This window comes from Antennarius striatus, chromosome 2 (assembly GCF_040054535.1).
Source record: "Antennarius striatus isolate MH-2024 chromosome 2, ASM4005453v1, whole genome shotgun sequence".
In the NCBI taxonomy this organism is placed as follows: Eukaryota; Metazoa; Chordata; class Actinopteri; order Lophiiformes; family Antennariidae; genus Antennarius; species Antennarius striatus.
In genome coordinates this window covers 19,131,650-19,151,864 of record NC_090777.1, presented here as the reverse complement: position 1 = coordinate 19,151,864, position 20,215 = coordinate 19,131,650, and the positions used below count along the sequence as shown (strand labels likewise).

At 38.4% G+C, this 20,215-nt stretch overlaps 1 protein-coding gene across 3 annotated transcripts; it reads left to right on the top strand.

Moving 5' to 3' along the window:
* The first annotated feature begins 1,210 nt into the window (after nt 1–1,210).
* On the top strand, nt 1,211–19,618 carry gnai3 (guanine nucleotide binding protein (G protein), alpha inhibiting activity polypeptide 3). 3 transcript variants are annotated; one of them, XM_068327194.1, is made up of 10 exons: nt 1,212–1,358; nt 2,068–2,430; nt 11,514–11,556; nt 12,625–12,766; nt 13,946–14,103; nt 15,454–15,582; nt 16,181–16,310; nt 16,607–16,760; nt 17,450–17,648; nt 18,143–19,618. In XM_068327194.1, exons 2-9 carry the CDS (start codon nt 2,313–2,315, stop codon nt 17,638–17,640), a joined length of 1,065 nt encoding a protein of 354 aa, XP_068183295.1. In that variant the 5' UTR covers nt 1,212–1,358; nt 2,068–2,312; the 3' UTR covers nt 17,641–17,648; nt 18,143–19,618. The 3 variants fall into 3 exon arrangements, with proteins under 3 accessions (XP_068183311.1, XP_068183295.1, XP_068183303.1); XM_068327210.1 differs by lacking the exons at nt 17,450–17,648; nt 18,143–19,618 and adding an exon at nt 17,159–17,409 and having other exon boundaries at nt 1,211–1,358; XM_068327202.1 differs by lacking the exon at nt 1,212–1,358 and having other exon boundaries at nt 1,852–2,430.
* Nucleotides 19,619–20,215: the final 597 nt, after the last annotated feature.

Below are 20,215 nucleotides of genomic sequence, written 5' to 3'. Positions count from 1 at the left end.
GCAAGGCAAACAAATGTAAAATTTAAAATAATAACGGAGAATGTTGGGAATTTCCATTTAACAATGGAAACGACCACAAAACGCATCTGCTTACACAAACACAAATAATACAACACTATTTTCTTGTCTATCAACATAATTTTCTGAACACAAAAGCATAAACACAGCATATAGATAACTGACACATGTGAGGCTGAGTCAGGCTGCTGGTGACTCAAGGACAGTCTAATCCAAACACTATAAAGATCAGAGCCACTGAACGTTCGAGGCTCTTCTCCAGAGGTTTGTTGCTGCGTCTGTTGGAGAGCCCAGCGCTGTATCGTCACCAACTTGTAAACTGCTGAACTTCTTCAGTAAACTCTTTTTATAATACAATTTGTCTCATATTTGAAGATACACCTCTCAACCGAGCTAAAGAACCGAGGAGGGTTTTGTCCAGAGCACAACCCTAACAAAACACAAGGATGATCATAATAAGAGTCAAAATAAAAATAAAACAACATTTTCAGTAATTAATGATTTATCACACACAATGCATGAAATACGTGATAAATACCAAAATAAGAAAGCATTTTTTCTGTTTTAAAGTGGCAGAGTAATATTATTAATTGCAAAAATGTTAATTTGCAGAAGATCGGGGGCTGACCAGAACACTAAGGTTAAAGTGAATTTCCTATCAGGAAATTCATTTAATTTGTTCTATTTGCTGAATATTCGTATTATGATTATAACAGTTCTAAAGATATATTGTAATCACCAATAGAGGCTAGAAATCATTAATAATTAACTTCTCCTGCAATGTCAACGGTGAAGAGCCCGCAAGTCGGTCCACTGGGGGGCGCTCTGATGCCACAAAACCCTCTAGTCACACTCCTCTATTCTAATTGGAAATAAACACAGTAGGGGAACTTGAAAAATTTCTTAAAAGTTATTTTCGTTGAAAGCGTTGAAAATACAGGTGAGACCATTTTAATAGTTACTACTCAATCTTTGTTCCAACTGAAGGATGTCTTCATGCTTGCGTGCATCTGCTGTTTCCAGTTACATTATTTTATTACATTATTACAAAATGAATACCTGCAGCAGGCAGCTGTACTTATCGCGTTCAATCCAATAATAAAATGCATTCATATTCAAATTCCTTCAGTCCCCTTGTCTCATAACTAGACTGGGTTATCCAGTAGTTTTGGTGGATTTGTTTACACACAACACTTTTCCCCGGAAGAACTCTATTTAAGGGATTCTGGCAACATTTCATGAGAAAACAGTATGATGGTTAGGTGAAGAAAAAGTGTGGGATTTAAAACTGAAAACGACACCGACGTCCAACAACAGAAGCCCAAAACTGTGCTGCTAAGGTAACCACTTAAAAACCATATTAGCTTTTTATTTATTGTAGTAAATTTTCCATTGGTTTTTTTTTTTTTTGTCAGTGCTTTGCTCAGGAGGTAGAGCAGTAAATGGTGTACATGAAATAGTTTGGTTCTGTGCCTACAGCCTCAGTGCTGTACTGATATACCCCGATGAGCAGTTTATACATGTCTTACAGTGTGTGGTTGGGTCTAAACAAAATTTCAGAGTTATATTAACCTGCTTAAATTATCATGAATTATAGGTTGTAAAATGCAGATTCAAGTACAACTAATATATAGTAAACAGCAGTTTGCTGCTGTGTCACTTTTTCATGTATAACAGCTGATCATAGTCCCTTCGTTCACGAAGACTTAGGAGAATTGCATAAAACTTTGTGTTCGAATTTGGCCAACAGACACATAATTCAGACATCTGGTAGCTTAGTTTAGAAACGTCTAGCCTACATTTCCCACAATTCCTGCGGGGCTCGTAACTCCTTTTTCACAGCGTTTTTTGGGGGGGGGTTTGTAGCTGGGTCAGCTGGTAGAAGTTGCGTCTGCGCGGCAGGATCGGTTTTATCTCACGGGGAAGAATCCCATGATTTTTATTGCTAGTTTTTTTTTTTTTTTTTTAAAACACTGGATTTTGCACGTCATATTTCATTCAAGTGTTTGTATTAAGAATTTTTTTTTTTTTTTTTTTTTTTTTTTACAGATTACGAATAAATTAGTTGGGGAGAAAACATCAGAATTTTCCCGCTTGGAATCCAAGAGTTTTCTTGAGTCACCTGGACGGACAGGAGTGGCGGACTGGAGCTGTGAGCGCTCTGCGGCTCCACTCGAGTTGGACAGACGAACCCGTCGCGCCAACGCCTTCCCTTCTCTCCGCTTCTCCTCGACACCTCAACCCATGAGCTGCTGAAATCACTCTCACAGTCAAAAAGTTATTTGAAAGTGAAAATGGGCTGCACGATCAGCGCCGAGGACAAAGCCGCTGTGGAGAGAAGTAAAATGATTGATAAAAACCTGCGGGAAGACCGAGAGAAATCCTCCAGAGAAGTGAAACTGCTTCTGCTCGGTATGAACTGGCTGTTTTTAATGTGTGAATAAGTTTGAACAGTAATCAGTCTGTCTCTGTTGTCAATTTCCCATTTTCATCGCTGTGTTTCATTAATGTCTATCTCTATCTATCTATCTATCTATCTATCTATCTATCTATCTATCTATCTATCTATCTATCTATCTATCTATCTATCTATGTGTGTGTGTGTATATATACTGTAAATGGATATATATACACACACTGTATTACACACATAGTGTGTCATTTCCAGAAGGAAACCAGATATTGGTCGTGATGGGGATTGTGTACATCCTCCCATGCCTTAGTGTTTCTGTACCAGTTATACATTGCTTAAAGGTAGAGAGTGTGTCTGTTTGTTGACATGTGTTGACACTTGTCCCCAAACACGTTGTAACTTATACAGACCTGTTTAAGTACATACAAACTTCACAGCTGCAGGGACATGACCCCGGTCAATTTGTTCTGGGTCAACAGTTTCAAGGACCCAAGCACTGAGAAATCTGGAGTAAATGCATATTTTGTAGCTCAAGTGTTTGTGTTTTTAATCTGACATATTTGTGTTGGTGCAGAAACTGCATGAATAGATGCTTTTACTTTAGTGCGTTAGAAATAAATGTTACAATTATGCCTGTTATGCCAATTATGAAAAATCAAATAGTATTTAGATTAACACTAAGTGAGCTGTTGACATTTGAGACTGATAAAATACAGACGGTGTTCATGGCCTACTAGTTTGGCTACACTCATGGTAGGCGAGAGTGTAGCCAAACAGCATAGGATGGTGGTGTGTAGGATGACTCTGGTGGTGAGGAAGATGAAGAGGGCAAAGACAGAGCAGAGGACGAAATGGTGGAAGCTGAAAAAGTAAGAGTGTTGCATGACTTTTAGGAAGGAGTTAAAACAGGCTCTGGGTGGTCAGGAGGTGCTTCCAGATGACTGGATAACTACAGCTAATGTGATCAGGGAGACAGAGATGGGAGGACGTGCAGCAGGTTAGGGTGATTAAGGATAGGTGTGGAAGTATGTTGACAGGTGCCAGTAGTGTGATGGGAGGATGGAAAGAGTACTTTGAAGAGTTGATGAATGAGTAAAATGAGAGAGAACAAAGACTAGAAGAGGTGGCTGTTGTGGACCAGGAAGTAGTAAAGATTAGTCAGGAGGAAGTGTAGAGGATGAAGAATGGAATGGCACAGGAATCTCCATGGACTATGATGTTTGCAGATGACATTGTGATCTGCAGTGAGAGCAGGGAACAGGTGGAGGTGAAGCTAGAGAGGTGGAGGTTTGTCCTGGAAAGGAGAGGAATGAAGGTTAGCCGTAGTAAGACAGAGTACATGTGTGTGAATGAGAGGGACGTTACAGGGAGAAGAGATCAAGAGGGTAGAGGATTTTAAGTACTTAGGGTCAACAGTCCAGAGCAATGGAGAGTGTGGAAAGGAGTTGAAGAAGCGTGTCCAGGCAGGATGGAACGGGTGGAGAAAAGTGTCAGGTGTGATGTGTGATAGAAGAGTTTCAGCTAAAATGAAAGGAAAGGTGTACAAAACTGTGGTGAGACCAGCGATGTTGTTTGGTCTAGAGACAGTGTCACTGAGGAAAAGACAGGAGACAGAGCTGGAGGTAGCAGAGATGAAGATGCTGAGGTTCTCTCTGGGAGTGACCAGGAAGGATAGGATCAGGAATGAGTACATCAGAGGGACAGCACATGTTAGAGGTTCTGGAGATAAAGTCAGAGAGGCCAGACTGAGATGGTTTGGACATGTCCAGAGGAGAGATAGTGAATATATTGGTAGAAGGATGCTGAGTTTTGAACTGCCAGGCAGGAGGCCTAGAGGAAGACCAAAGAGGAGGTTAATGGATGTAGTGAAAGAGGACATGAACGTAGTTGGTGTGAGAAAAGAGGATGCAGAAGACAGGGTTAGATGGAAGCAACTGATTCGCTGTGGCGACCCCTGAAGGGAAAAGTCGAAAGGAGAAGAAGAAGAAGTTCATGACCTACTGCGGTCTCAGAGCGATCTACAAAAGCTGATCAATTTGTTCAGATATACTGTGGAAATAAACAGAACCCGCTTTTGAGGTCAGGTCCGTCATCAAACTGTTGTCATAGAAATAGAAAGAAATATGTAAAAAAAAAAATCAAAAGATGCACCTGCGACTATTTCATTTTTACTTGAAAATGAACCTCCCTCTCCATAAGAATATGTTTGAGTTGTTGCCAAGGAAATGCTGAAAATAAGCAGTATGTGGTAAATTAGTTTCTGAGTTATGTTGCAGGCAAAAATGTTGAACTGTGTGATGGTGCTCATATAATATGCAGAGGGGATAAAAATATAAAGTCAGATGTGCCCTACAGTAACATCTAAAATAGAAAGGAATCACTGTACTGATGAACAGTTGATGATTACATCTCCAACATATGATTACCTCCTCGATTAGATGTTTGAATGCCCTCCATAGTTTTAAAACTATGACAGAACTCATTGAACTGAATAATATCATCAGAGTTAAAAGCTGGAATGAGATCATGTTTGAAAGCTTTGCTTGAATCACAGCAACTATTTTCAATGAATGTCCCACGTATTCAACGATTTTTACTTCATCTTCTGAGCTCTCCAGTATGTGAAAGTGTATTTTCATGCTATTTAAATGCTTATAGTTCATTTCTGTAACTGTTGATGCTGTACGGCATCACTGGGAGGCTCGACATTAGGTGAGAGTTTAGGTAAAACCCAGGCAAGTCCTAGAAAAACAAGCAAATATTCATTTGCCTTGAATATAACTCTTTAACCATCAGATAGACAAAGAAATTGCCATGGTAAAGTTTAGTGTCATTACCACTACACTTAATGTTTATATTTCTACACCCTGTCATGGCCATATAGAGCACTTGCTGAGCTGCTCCTCTCCTGCTGGCATAACTTGAAGTCTCACAGTGGCACCAACTCTGTGGGTGTGGGGCTGCAGAGATGAGCTGGGGGAATTAAATGCCCCCAGACCAAAAGCGCTCAACATTTTCATGCTCTGTTCCCACTAACAGGAAATTCCCTCTGAGCCTAAATGTGATCCCATTTTCTTGTCTTGTGTTTGGACTATCTGCCATACCAGGGAATACTAAAATGGTGGCCAGTGTGGGCCAAATTTAGCCTATGTCAAGGTTTTCATCTGGAAAATGGGGAGAAGATAGGCATGTAATCATGCATATTGTTAACATTCATGAAAATTTTTAGCAAATTTGGTTCTTCCTGAGTACAGGATGCATGTATGGTGAAAGCAGAGTATAAAACTTGTTTTTACTTCTTCTTTTCATGCAGTGGAATTAATGGAATGTCCACTATTTCACTGTAATGACGTTTTGAGGTTCCTCTTTTTTTAATTTCATAAGTTTTACAGTCTTCATCTTCTTCTTTTTCTTGGTACTGTGGTTAAGGGTTACAGTGTTCGCCTCACACTCAGTCCTCAGCAGGGGAAAGGTTGATTTACTTGACCTCCCATTTTAGTTGAATACCCCTTCTGCATATTAAGGATTCCAAGTGTTTTGAAGTGATGTCTACTTTTGTCTCCTCTTGGTTTTGGTTCATCAGCAGCATTTGTTCCTCATCAGTTCATTTGATTAACCTTTTTGATGGTTGGTGATGTGAAAGTATTCACTAGATCACAAGTGAGAAAAAAAGAAAAGCAAACATTTTACTGTAATGTTTATTTGGGGTTCTTTTGTAAAAACGATGTGATGACCTGTTAGATTTATCTTGAGACCCTTTGTGGTTTCCTGACCCCCAGGATGCAATCCTGTGTTCTATTTCTATATTGAAAGGATTTATTCCCGGCTCCTTATCAGAAGAAGTTATTTTTCACAGAAACCCTGTATGGTTAGGTGAACATTTATTAGATTTTTTATGTCATTACAGTACTACAGTAGCTGCAAAAGACTACTGTACAAATAATAATAATGATAATGATAATAATAATAAACCTTATTTTTAAAATCACCAGTTGCCATCAGTATGGTAATAATTTACTTGTTACTAACGTCATGTTGCACTTGCTGCAGTGATCATTCTCACATTTCAACAAATACCCTTATCTATGCAGCCTCTGTTTATTTACGCTGTGTGTGTGTGTGTTTGTGTGTGTGTGTGTGTGTGTGTGTGTGTGTGTGTGTGTTTAAATAGCTGGCTGATGGCTGAAAAGTGGCTAATTAAACATTTGGAACATAATTATACGTGGGGATGTGGGTCAGTCATTTTCTGACCATTTATGTCTCGTACATTTGAAAATGGGGAAAATGTTCCTGGGCTGACCCGTCACCCACACCGCTTGTTCCATTATATAATATAAAATAAATGGCTACAGCTTGGTTGTCAAAATAAGATACCAGCTTGAAGTGAAGTGCTGTGTGAGGTAAAGGCAGATGCAAACAATGCATATATTGAGGTGTAAATATACCTATGGAAGGCATATCCATGGATACCATTCTTGAGTTTCTTCTTCGCCCTTTTGTATCGTCGTCAGGTTGCTGGTAAAGGGACGTGTTGCCATTAGAGGGTAGATGAAATCAGGTAGACCCAGCAGTTATTGCTGTCTTTTTAGACATGTTTTTAAATACAGGAGATTTATCAATCAGTTGAAACAGGAGGACAGTTGGATAGGAGTGTAAAAATGCAGAAGAGCCCCATGAAGGGAGGCTGACAGCCACACTGATGGTGTACCATCGTGCATTCATGTGCGACGCAGGGAAACCTCATGCCTGTTGCAGCTGAATTTAGACACCGATGACAACAGTGAGAGTGGAAAAAACAGTAAATCTGTGGGCATTGAAAACCAAAACACAATCGAAATAAGTATCAGCTGTTATAACTAAAGCTGCTCTCTTGGAGGCTAAAATTTAATAAAACAGTTCTTAACCACCAGTCGGTCGATGCTTCAAACCAATTCCAACACACATCTTTGCAGAGGTTTGTGCACTGACTGCTGTTTGGTTTCACATGAAATGTTTTGTATTTCAGGTCAAAGGAATGTAAATGTCAAAAAAGAGACACTTCATGCAACTGAAATGTAGCTTTAAGAGAGCTGTGAATGGCCTCAGGCCCCGTCCACACGATGACGGATTTTTTTCGAAAACACAACTTTTTGAAAACGCATCGAAAACGATTCGCGTCCACACGACAGCGTTTTCAAAAAAATCTCCGTCCACACGTAAACGCACCAGTGCATTTTCGAAGACGGCTATAAGCATGCCAAACCATGTGGTGGCAGTATTGAGTCAAATTTTATCCAATAGGAATCTTATTGACGTCACAGAGGTGTTTGTCGCAGGCAAGACGTCAGCGTTTTTTAAAAGTTGCGGATACACCGTCCACACCACAACGCAGACCCAGCGTTTTTAAAAAAAATCCACCTAGGCCAGCGTTTTTAAAAAGTTGCGTTCCGGATATCTGCGTTGTCATGTGGACCGAAGGTGTAAACGCAACAAAAAAGTTGCGTTTTCGAAAAGTTCCGGCATCGTGTGGACGGGGCCTTAATCTCTCCGTATGTCCTCACTTTAGCAGTTTAATTTGGTTTAAAGCACGCTCTTATTTAACCTGAGTAAATATTATGACAGCGTAAATGTGAGTATCAAGTAGTGGATTAAGTGGGTAATTCAGAGCCATTATTTCATTTAAATGAAATTATCTCTAGCTGGACATCCTGAGGACACTGCAGCAGATGGATGGATGGATGGACGGACAGATAGATAGATAGATACTTTAATAATCCCGAAGGAAATTCACAATGTGTTCATAGCATATTATGCACACAGAGCTGTTAATCATGAGAAATCTCTGCCTAACATGATTAACTTCCTTTCAAGTCAAAGTGTTAATACCATGAGGTTGTGCTATCAAAAGAACCTGTCATGATAGATTAAATGGACAAATTAATTAAACTCTTATGGTCATCTAGAGCTGTCATCTAGAGAGAAGTACAAAGTGTTTGGTAGGCCTCTGATAATACATGCTTTTAGATCAGAAAGTCAGTAAGTTGCATAAATTCTTTTTGATCAGACATTTGATAAAGTAACACCACGAGATTCAAAGAAGTCTCACTGAAAAGATTTCATGGAGACTCGTGATTTCACCATAATAGGAGCTGCGGTATCGTAACATATGCTTGCAAAGCTATGCGGCCACTTTATTTGTTCTTTATTATTTTTTCTGTTCTTTTCTTTGTAGGTCTCATTTCTCTCACAGTGGTCTTTTCTCTCACTCTCTAAGGACAACTTTGCCATAAGTGGGTTGTGTATTTGCAGTGATTTTTCTCATACGCTCATTTAGACTACCTGTCAAGAACGAAACCAGGACAGTAAAACTTCCTGCCATTTCAAAGCTCTTCGTTCTCAGATGTGAGATGGCATTTCCAGTGTATTATTGATGGATTACGGACTGTTTCCTTTGGTTTGCTATACTAAAGACAAACTGTTTAGGCAGTTGTGCCCTGGATGTAATCTGAAAGGATTTTACACGAAGCCATGGTGTGGATGTTGGGTCAGTTCTGCAGAGCTTCATAGCAGCACCTAACTGCTCTGTGAGGAACACTTTCAGGCTCATGCTCTGTCGGTGTACTATTCAACACAGCGCTAGATTCCCATTGAATGTAAACATTGAGTTCCACTTCTGTTATTTTTCCAGAGAGTGTCTCACACTCCCTGTCTCAGAAAGGAGAGTAACAGGGGGGAAACAAAGAGGAATTCAGCTGCTGTTCTTTGTACAGAACCACAGAGCTGGAAAGCATATACACCATTCCAATGCTGATTCGTGAAATAAATCTGCATTTTAGGCTCTTGTTAAATGAGGTTGGGTTTGGAGTCACAGTCCTTTATGGTTTTGGGCAGCTTTATAAATGCATGTGTACGCTTGGTTTGTGAGCTGGCCAAAGAAAGCAATAAATGAGAGAATTTGTGACTGACAAAGCCGACAAAAGCATTCACCGTGATTTGTTCTGTCTGTTCGAACAGGCATGAGTCTGCTAGTGACAGCTTTCCCAAAGTATTTGTGTAATTATCTCCTCTTGGCTGTTCCATTTAAAATATGGTATAACTTTATCTGGTTGTGTGGTGGTGCAATCATGTACAGTATGTCCTCCTTTTAGGGAAGCAATAATAACAAATAATATTAAAACAGAACACACACACACACTCACACACACACACACACACACACTGCTATTAATTTGTAACAACATTCTGCATTAGCTAATAAAGTTTTACGGATGCGTTAAGCAGAAGAAGCCCCTGTTGCAAGGACAAGCTCACTTCATATGTAAATAATTTTTCACTGTTTCACTGGCTGTATGAGTTTGATGTTCAACATTTTATATGAGTTTGACGTCTAATGTTTCATGTGTGCACGTGTCGTGTTTTTAAACTCAACTTATGAAACACTGGCAGGGTGGCACAGAGGTAATGCACTGGTTCGCCCCCTCAGGAACCTGGATTTAAATCCCAGCGAGTACTTTGTTTTATGTCCATGTATCTGTTAGTGACACAACAAATCTATGGGACTCCACAGTTGTTCCAGAAGCCAGCTGTGGTGGGGCTTCAATGTTTTTTAAAATAATTTTATAAAAATATTTTTACAAAATAGTTTAGTAAAACTACTGACATTCCTCCCGTAAAGTTCAAAGCCAAGATGGCAAGTCAGTATAACTGCATTCTAACTTAAGAACTAGAGAATGCTAATATAATGCACTGAAGTTTACCCCCCTAGTTGAATAAATTCACAGTTCTTCACCTGAGTGACGACTCAGTACAATTTTGGTACAATTTCATTGTACCATCACTGTGTGTAATGACAAATTAAGAAAGTTTGACTTTTTTGACACAAAAACGCATCAGGTGAAAGGTCATGTGACATTAGCTGAAGTCACTCAGGTCATAAATGTTGTTATTTTTGAGGAGTCGTGCAGATGGCTCTCATAAATTAAAAAAAAAATTATTACAATAATACATCCGTATCATATTCCAGCTAAATACCACTAGCTAAATAATAACTGAGAAAATATTCTACACCAGTAAAACGTAATTAAAGTAAGTGGAAGTCTCAGCAAAATGAGTTAAAGGGTTAGATAACTACAGTGAACCATCCTGTGCTGAGGAGCTGAATATATTGGTGTCTGCTCACGTACGCCAGAGCAGCATGCTGGGATTGTCTCTTCAGTGGAAAAACACTGGCCCGGTCAGAAGAGTGACAACTGCTTCCTGTTTGGCTGATTTTTGTTGAAACACTGTGTTCCTCATATAGAATCCTGTCCTATCTGTCATTACTGTATATTTACTATACATTACTTTATATTAACTATATATGTAGTGTATTGTAAAGGAGGCTTAGTGAGGTTTTGATATGACTCAGGCTATGCTTATTCCTTGGGAGATGCCCCAGCTTACCGAACTACTCACGTTCTCCCACGATGGACTCTGTTTTAAAGTTCTTCAGCTCATGTCTTTGGTGGCTTATGAGAGCATCACAAAATTCACCCGCACAAAATGAAGCATTGCACAATGGTATAGGCCCAGTATGAATGTCATTACAATGAATCACAGGTTTACTTCGTCTTGGATTTTGGTGGAAATTCTCATTCACCAGATTGTGTTGGTCCCTGAAAGCGGAATCTGAAGCAACTGGACTTCTGTTTAGGGTTTGAAGATTTTTCATCTTCAACCAAGAGGTTTCTTTACTTCAGACTGACTAGAGGGACTTTTAAACTTTTCTGAGGTCGCTAATGTAATGACAGTAATTAGGATCACACCTTAGAAGTTGAGTAAAAAAAACTACTATGGGTTGTTAAAGTCAATGAAGATGCAATCAGGGTTTTTTGGTGTGATACGGGGAATCATTTCAAACCCCAAACAGAAATACAGTTGTTTCAGATTCAACCTCTGAATGTTCTGAGATGTTTAAATGCAAACATAAGATACAGAATGGTACTCTGACAGAACAAGACGTTTAAATGAGATCATGTATAGTTTGCATGAAAAGATGTTTTGATCCGTAGAGAGAAAGGTCTGAAACAGAGAGATTTTCTTCTAACCTTTAATCTTTTTTCAGGTGCTGGGGAATCTGGGAAAAGCACAATAGTAAAGCAGATGAAGTAAGTCCTTACAACACTGACACTCATGACACATTAAAAGCACATTTCTCACCAAAATCGAAAATACCGACTAGAAATGGGCGGTCCTTTACCTTGGTAATTGTAAAAGTACAACAGTATTTTTACAAAGACTTCAAGACCCAGGACAGAATGTAACTATGAAAAATGTAACTATGAAACATTAAAATACTGTTGTTGTCCTTAGCTGATTTGTAATGTTAGCAGGATTAGCTGGATTAAGGCCTGTTTATACGCTCTTTGTCTATGAAAATATATTTGTCCAATCCGTTAACACCCACATACTTCTATGTAACCTTTACAAGCTGCTAGTGAAAGTGAAAAGTTTTGACATTGACAAAAAAATGGAGACATAAAGGATGTGATGATATTATCTAGTAGATAAAAAGAGGGAAAAATAGAGCTCATATGGAGTGATATGAAAAATAAATCTCTCATAACAGCCACTTTGGATTATACTGTATTTGCTAAATCAATGTCACAATGTCTGGAAGTAGAATTTTAAGTTATGTTTTTAAAATACATATTTTAGTGGTTGATGTAAAGGACCATCTACTCTAGTTCCTTTACATTCTAGATCAGGTATCAGAGACTGCTACAACCAATATCTCTACAACTCTGTCATTTAAACCGAACAAACCAGCATAATAAATACAGCTGAAATTGAGCTGGTCTTTCCCTCAAACTCCTATATATGAATTCAGTGCTACCACTCTCAGCTTCATGTCAGAGGTTAATAATGTGAGAAGAACTGTTATTACAGATAGGGTTCATCTTTGTGAGAAAACTGGAAGCAAAGGAGGAAACAGCCTTTTTCATAATGTGTTGAACAATGGCTTCAAAGGCCAATCCAAGCCTGGCAGGGTCTGAATAGACTCCCCTAGTTCCCACATTAGGCATGCTGCATGCTCACTGAAACTCAAATTCCAGCAGTAATGACAGTGCTGCTTGAACTTTAAATCTGTAATTTGTCCCACATTGACTAAATGTATTGTTCAGACTGTCAGATTGGACTCTAGTTGGACCACTGGGTTCTTGTTTTTGCTACAGAATCATTCATGAAGACGGCTACTCAGAGGAGGAGTGCCAGCAGTACAAAGTGGTGGTGTACAGCAACACCATCCAGTCCATCATGGCCATCATCAAAGCAATGAGCCGCTTAAAGATCGATTTTAAGGAAAGCGCACGAGAGGTGAGACACACATTCTAACATACAATCATATCCCCATTCAAATGTCTTCCATTGCTCAATCCTGTGTTGGTTTAAGGGATGTGACTATATGATTCTAAGATGTTGAGTATTGTCATTTTTCTGTGTATCAAACACATTTTCAAAGAGAGTAGCCAAATTAGCCAATAAGCAAGAAATCAAGTAATGTATGATCACTTAGTCCGCACATGCAAAACAATCTGGTCCATTGTAGTTCCTGTCCAGTTCAAATACATCAAATACATCATTTAATTAAATCAAGAATTTGAATAAAAAAATCAGCATCGGCACTGTAAACTGAGCTACAGAAATGTTTTCTATGTAATTGTTGGAAATTGTATTGATTTTTACTTGGATGACAAACTGATAAGATTAGCCAAAACTTAAAGGAGAGAAGTCAATGCTAGATTGGATGACAACCCGTATGGGACCCCCTCCTCATGGTTACATTTGCTTTTAAATAATTGAACGACTCAGGCTAGTAATAAATAAAAAAAATAAAAATTTCTTTGTTTGTAATGTTTTTCTAGATGGTTCCTTTACTCTCGTCTGGCATCCAGTTAACATTATTTGACCAGCTAGGATGTTTTGTTAAATGGGAATGGGATTGTATCTCGTCTGTATTACTGCAGTCCGAAGTCGTTCTTATTTCCACAATGTTTTGCTTATGAGTTATTGGTCCTGGAACTAAACTATAAATATCTGCCCTATTTAACCAAAGTGAAAGAATTAATTCGATTTAAATAGAGCACTTAGTAAACAAAAAGAGTTGTGGTGATAATTTGAAGCACAGAATCACCTGTAGCAACCAAACCCTACTGGTGGTGTGTGTTCTGAAGTCGACACCAAACAGTGTTAGAACAAATGTCTCATTCTATTCTAAATCCAGACATGATGAACACACAAAAGACCCATACAAATGCAGCAGGAGGTTTCTTTTCTCTGAGGGAAATTTAATTGATCTTCTCCCCTCAAGCCTCATGTACCCTCTCACATGACAGGGGTCATGCATGCAGAGAACTCCACCATCAATTTTCATAGAAGGGTCTCCCAGAGCACTGTTCATATTCATTCATTCCTTCATTCATTCATTCATTCATTCATTCATGCTTTCAGTTCCAGTTCACTGTGGCTAACTTCACCCTCTGTCTATCCTACCAGGATGATGCCCGTCAACTGTTCGCCCTGGCCAGCTCAGCAGAGGAAGGCGTCATGTCACCAGAGCTGACCGCCGTCATCAAGAGGCTGTGGAATGACACTGGAGTTCAGATATGTTTTGAACGATCACGGGAGTATCAGCTCAACGACTCAGCTTCATAGTGAGGACCCACTATATACCATACCCTGAGTACCAACTAAAAGATTATTACAGCAGACAAAACTTGGAGATTTCGAAAAAACTATCAGAAAAAGAATTTAACAAATCCATTAACTCCAGTCAATTTTTTTTGTGTGTATATAATAAGTTCAACGCCATGAAATATAATTTCCCTGAATGCAGCTCGATGCTACTGTGTGGTTTTACAATAAACTGACAACTTATCCAGGGTGTATCCCACCTCCTGCCCAATGTCAGCTGGGACACTGATTACTGATTATCTCAGAATGAAGGTTTCATCAGTTTATAAGTACGAATGACCAAAACAGGTCATGCTTAGACTCTAACAAGAGTTTTGGCCAATTAATATGTTTTTAATGGGGGTTTTTTTTTTGGGTTGTTTGTTTTTCTGTGACCATATATGTCGAACCAAACAAAAGTGAAGTGAAACTGCTAAGCTAGTTTATTAAAAAGTTTGAAATTACATCATCCAGATATTATCCATACTCCTAAGAAGACTTTCTTGTAATCTTGCCGTCTTCAGTACAAGCGTTTTGACTATGAGTCCTTTTAATCCTGCAGCGTACACTTTGGAGCAGAAAGAGGCATGATGTGTCTTGTTGTTCATGGTCTTGTGTCAGCTTGTTGTGCAGTTGAATGCATTCCTGAATAAGAAGAAATATGAAGGTGAAACTAGCAACTGAAAATGTTCCTGTCAACCAACAACTGTTTATCGCTTCATTCCACAATGTACTTTCGCTTTATTTTGATAGTCAAGCACTTATTCTAACTCTCTGGAAAAAATGCAAACAACCAGTTTGAACTAAATATAGCCGAGTTTTGTGTTACCAATCGAACATTGAAAAAGCTGAAGGTTTCCTGTTTCTGTAGCATTTATATTAAGCTCTCCCTGAAAGAAAGTAGCAAGGTGTGAAGGACAAGTCTGTGTTTTGAAAACAGCATACTGTGGTGACTCTTAGCAAACTTCATCCACACTGAAAGACAAAGGAACCAGCAGAGTTTGTCTGTTTTTACTCTCACTTGCCAGTGTTTACCATGCACCAAATATGAGCCCATATTTAGTATCAATCTGGGGAGTCGTCAGCTGTTTGCAGAGCAAGTCCTCTGCTCTACCAGACGAGTGTCTGAAAAATATATAATTCCTTGACTTTATCTTGTTGGAGTTTTTTTTTAATTAACATATTTTAGTTTTACCAAAATTATTACAAATAGCAAAGGACAGGCTTTGGTGGATCTGTTTCATGAAATACGATGGGGATCTCAGTGTGGTGCGGCAAGTGTGTATCGGCTTTGGTGTTAATTTCATCCACTTATGTTTTCTGTTTCACAGCTACCTAAATGATATAGAGAGGATCTGTCAGCCCAACTATGTCCCAACTCAGCAGGATGTGCTGCGAACACGTGTGAAGACCACTGGGATTGTGGAAACTCATTTCACCTTCAAAGATCTCTACTTTAAGTCAGTAAAGAATACAGTATATAGTTGGAATTTATCAAATCAAAGTTCTCCTTTTACCTCATAATAATTACAATAAAACCAATTAAAACACAAGTAAAGGGACCTAAGATATGTGCAGACATGTTATGGATGTGGGCTGTATTATATGTTTATGACACAATAATGTTCCTCTGAACCCTCTGAATAGCTTTATAGTATTTGTGACTGAACCATTTGCTTCTTATTTTTCGTATCTCATGCCAATACCTCATGTCGCTCTAAGGTGGGATTTTGCAATCCTATTTTATAACACAAATTTTGTTGATAAGTGCTCCACCTCTGACCCACTTTTGTATCAGTAAACTAAATGGAATTACATTTCTTCAGCCCATTTACTTTACAGAGTGTATTTTTTCAGTTTGTACTTATGAATATTGGTAATTCAATCACTGTAATAGTCTCCCATGTGTGTGTGTGTGTGTGTGTGTGTGTGTGTGTGTGTGTGTGTGTATTGTGTCATTTCATTATCCTTATATAACACTACAATTCAAAAGCATTTGATTTGGGACAAGTCCATTCTCTCAACACTTGTTTATTCTGTTAATGTGTGTTCTTTCAGAATGTTTGATGTTGGAGGTCAGCGTTCAGAGAGGAAGAAGTGGATCCATTGTTTTGAGGGAGTCACAAGTATCATTTTCTGTGTGGCGCTCAGTGACTACGATCTTGTCTTGGCTGAAGATGAGGAGATGGTATATGCTGAAGGATGAATGGGAATGGACTGTTTTCTAAGCAAGTAGTCGACAAAAATGTCATGTTAAAAATTTTTAAAGACTTCAATTAAATTTTGTGGATAGTGGAACCAAGCTGAAACTCCCCAATTGTGGGGGTGGGGGTTGTATGATGATGCCATAGTAGGATTCTTAAATTTGCTTGCTTGAGGTATGCGCCCTTTGGGTGTCTTCTGGTTAACTGCTGTGTGTCTCCTGTTGTGACATGTCAAACTGTCATTTGTCTGTTGAGAAATTTACTCTTGTTCTTTCATCAGAACCGAATGCATGAGAGCATGAAGCTGTTCGACTCCATCTGCAACAACAAGTGGTTCACACTTACGTCCATCATCCTCTTCCTCAATAAGAAGGACTTATTTGAAGAGAAGATCGGGAGGAGCCCACTCACCATCTGCTACCCTGAATACTCTGGTAGGACGAATCTGTGCAGTAGCAGGGTATTCTTCATTTAGTGGGATATTGTTAGATTATGCCATTCCCCTTGTTTATCCAATCTTCTGCACATAAACATGGACTTCCTGGAAGTGTTGATTCATTTTAAATAAACCCCAAAAGATATAGTAGTCTTTTGTTTCTGCTGCAAACACATGTTTTGAGTTCGTTGTGGATGTAAAATAAGATTTGAACTTAAACCATGTCATTGTGTCCATGCTTGAATTAGTGACATTTTTACCGATCGAAGGCTTTGCTTGTTCTTTGTTTCCTCCCTATTATAATATAGAATAGATGTCTCATGTCCATGGCACTGGTCCATGATTGAACAGTTTTCTCTAGCAACTATTTGCCCATTATGCTTGACTTTCTTTCAGTCACATTACCTCGGGTGTTTCAACCTATATTGAACAGGCAACTGTGGAAAAACAGACCTTAAGAATATCATCAACAAGTAGGAGAAAAATGTTTTATCGGCCATCTTTTCCACGTCCTGGTTTTTTTTTAAATAGACAAGCTCGAAAAAACAAGTAACCAAAAATAATACAAATTGCTTGCAGATTTTTTGAGTTTAACGTGATTAAAATTAGATTAGTGCAATTTATCCACAGATCACTCATAATTATTTCATCTAATTGTAATTCTTTTTATAATTGTTCCCACTGTAGGTGGTAACTCATACGACGAGGCTGCAGCTTATATCCAGTGCCAGTTTGAAGACTTGAATAAACGCAAGGACACCAAGGAAATCTACTCCCACTTCACTTGTGCTACAGACACCAAGAATGTGCAGTTTGTGTTTGACGCCGTCACAGATGTCATCATCAAAACCAACCTGATAGAGATCGGGCTCTACTAAGGCTTCAGGTCATTACGTTAACTTTACCTATTCTAAAACCAACAGATAAAAATGATCCCACACTTATGACATGTCCTATGATTTCTGCCATGTGGTAACTGATCAATGCCAGTGTTACCTGCATTCTGTGTGACATGATCACAAGTGCTCCAAACCTGGCAGTTCACATCAGGCAAATGTTTGAACAGCTGTGTCCATGCTTTTAAAATTATTGAGGAAATCGTTGAGAATTTGAATGTAGTTGATGTAAATAACTGAGTTATGAAGTTGTCACATAATACTAATGCTTAGAAGTATTCAAGTAAAGGACGCTGGTTTGTATTCATGATGGTTAAATTCACGAATGCACTGGTGCTCAATAGTCACATGTTCAAGATGAGAAAAATAACTCTTTTTTTGTAAAATTTCCTATTTCCCTGAAGGAACCCACAAATGGTATTAATAAAGTAAATTTCCTCCTCTTCGTTTAGTTCGTGTTTCAATGACTTTTATCTTTGTGCAGGAGAATCAGGACTTCTGGAGCGTAACGTGTCAAGAATGTGTTACTGACACATGAGCTGACGGCCATGCTACATGCTGCACCTAAATTTCACAATTTGGGGATTTGATACTATTCTTACTATTTTCTTGATGGATTTCATGATGCAGATCATGCTGGGAGGGAGAGATCTGATGCAGCTTGTGAAATGACTTCTGTAATTTCCTGTTATATATTTAATACTATATCACTGAGGGATGGGTGGGTGAAGCCCCTCCAAATGTCAAACTGATCGTTTGTCTGTCCTATGTATGTAAGGATTGGAACAAATTCATCACTGCATTTCATGGTTTTTTGTCTGATATGTGAATTGTTCACTTTGCTGAATCTTCCTTTAGCTTAGGTTTGGATCACATTGCTTTCATTGAATATTTGCTCTTGTTATTTAGAGTAGATTATTTTAATTTTGAATATAATTATACAGTATTCCCACATTTGAATGTAATAATGCCATAAGTTATATATGGAGCGTTTTGTGTGAGGAGTTTTGATTTATATAATATAGCTTTTTGGGTCTGGGATTAGTTATCTAGAGTCTAATGGGCTCAATAGCAGCACAACTGTCTATATAGTTATTTTAATAATTAACTAGACAACATAATTTTGAAAAATATTTTTCTATACAAGACATATCACTGCAAATCAGTTTGTCTGAGAGTTAAATTTCCTTGTTTGATTTTTAATGAGTTTGAATATGCCAAATATTCACTCATGTAAAACTGAGGAAATGTAACTATAATGTAGTACAGGTTGGTTTAGTTTGTTGTTTACTTGTTAGAAAACATGAGCAATATTCATTTCTTGCTCTCTTTGCATGTCTGAGGTTGAACTGGTCCTTTTATTAAATGATGACACAAAGTTTCTTCCATTTTTTCAGTTTGAAATACCAGCATTAAAGTCTCACCACAGGCAATATTAATCAGAGTTTTTCCACTGTGAAAATTTATTAAGGCAGAGTTATTCCCAAATCATTCTGAGAAGGAGGTCATTCCCTTTGGAAAGTGTAATTTTAGACTTCAGAAGCATTTATGCATGAGATGAGGGCTCGTTGTGTTCCTGCTGACACCACTATCATGAACATGTCCCTATTCTTCTACCTTGTACATATGTAGTAAGTATAACTGATTTATTATTGCATCCGAGATTCCAACGACAAGATAGATTCTTTCAGTCAAATCATCAGTTGTCTGGGTCATATTCTTATTGTTTTTTTTCACAAATACCAAAACCAATGCCAGCCCTTCTTCAAGCACTGGTATATCCAAACCCAATCCACTCATGTATGCTGAGGATTCGACTCTTTCAGCAACAAACCAATCATGTTCAGTTTGTTCTGCTTCTCTGTAGACATTGAGCTCCCATGGATTTAATCTGACCTGCGGTGGTGATGTTGATCCACTCATGTCATCAATAATATTATTAAAGATAACTGTATTAATATTGTGAGCTTAAGTGTTGTTATTGTAGTAATTATAATAACTAAATTTGTAATTTTTTTTGTTCTTGCTGCAAGTCCTTGGTCAATCCCCCTCTCTACTCCAGCATCTAAAACCTGATCCCAATATGAAGATGCTTTCCTCACTAGAATTATTCAGCAGTTCACCACTGACTTGGTTCAGATGAGCGCCATCAGAAAACTACTATAGAGACTCCTTCTTTCCCTTGACTTTAAAGGAGACATCACACAAATAGCTGCTCTTCACAATCCATCCTGATATACATGACCTCAGGGAGCGAGACAGTCAGCTGTTGACATTAATGCCGTCGCCAAGTCCTCCATAATTTGTTGCTGTTCACACATTCAAGATGGATTAAGTACTAAAATGACACATGTGGTAAGTAAAAAGTAAGTTAATAAATGGAACTGTCAGCATTTGAACAGGCTTTTCAAACATTTGGTAGTCATTCATTATACAAACTAGTGTTGATAATTTTGCCTCAGACAAAATTCTATGATTAGACTGATTTCACTGCCTACGTCTAAGTAGAACAAATTACGTGGTTTTTGATCAAACTGGGAGCCTTGAGCACATTTGT

What these genes read in the sequence shown, in the direction of transcription:
- gnai3 (XM_068327194.1), top strand. Translation starts at nt 2,313, where the DNA reads ATGGGCTGCACGATCAGCGCCGAGGACAAAGCCGCTGTGGAGAGAAGT. An exon ending in AGTGAAACTGCTTCTGCTCG is followed by an intron (nt 2,431 to 11,513) that starts GTATGAACTGGC and finishes ATCTTTTTTCAG; the next exon opens with GTGCTGGGGAATCTGGGAAA. An exon ending in TTCAAAGATCTCTACTTTAA is followed by an intron (nt 15,583 to 16,180) that starts GTCAGTAAAGAA and finishes GTGTTCTTTCAG; the next exon opens with AATGTTTGATGTTGGAGGTC.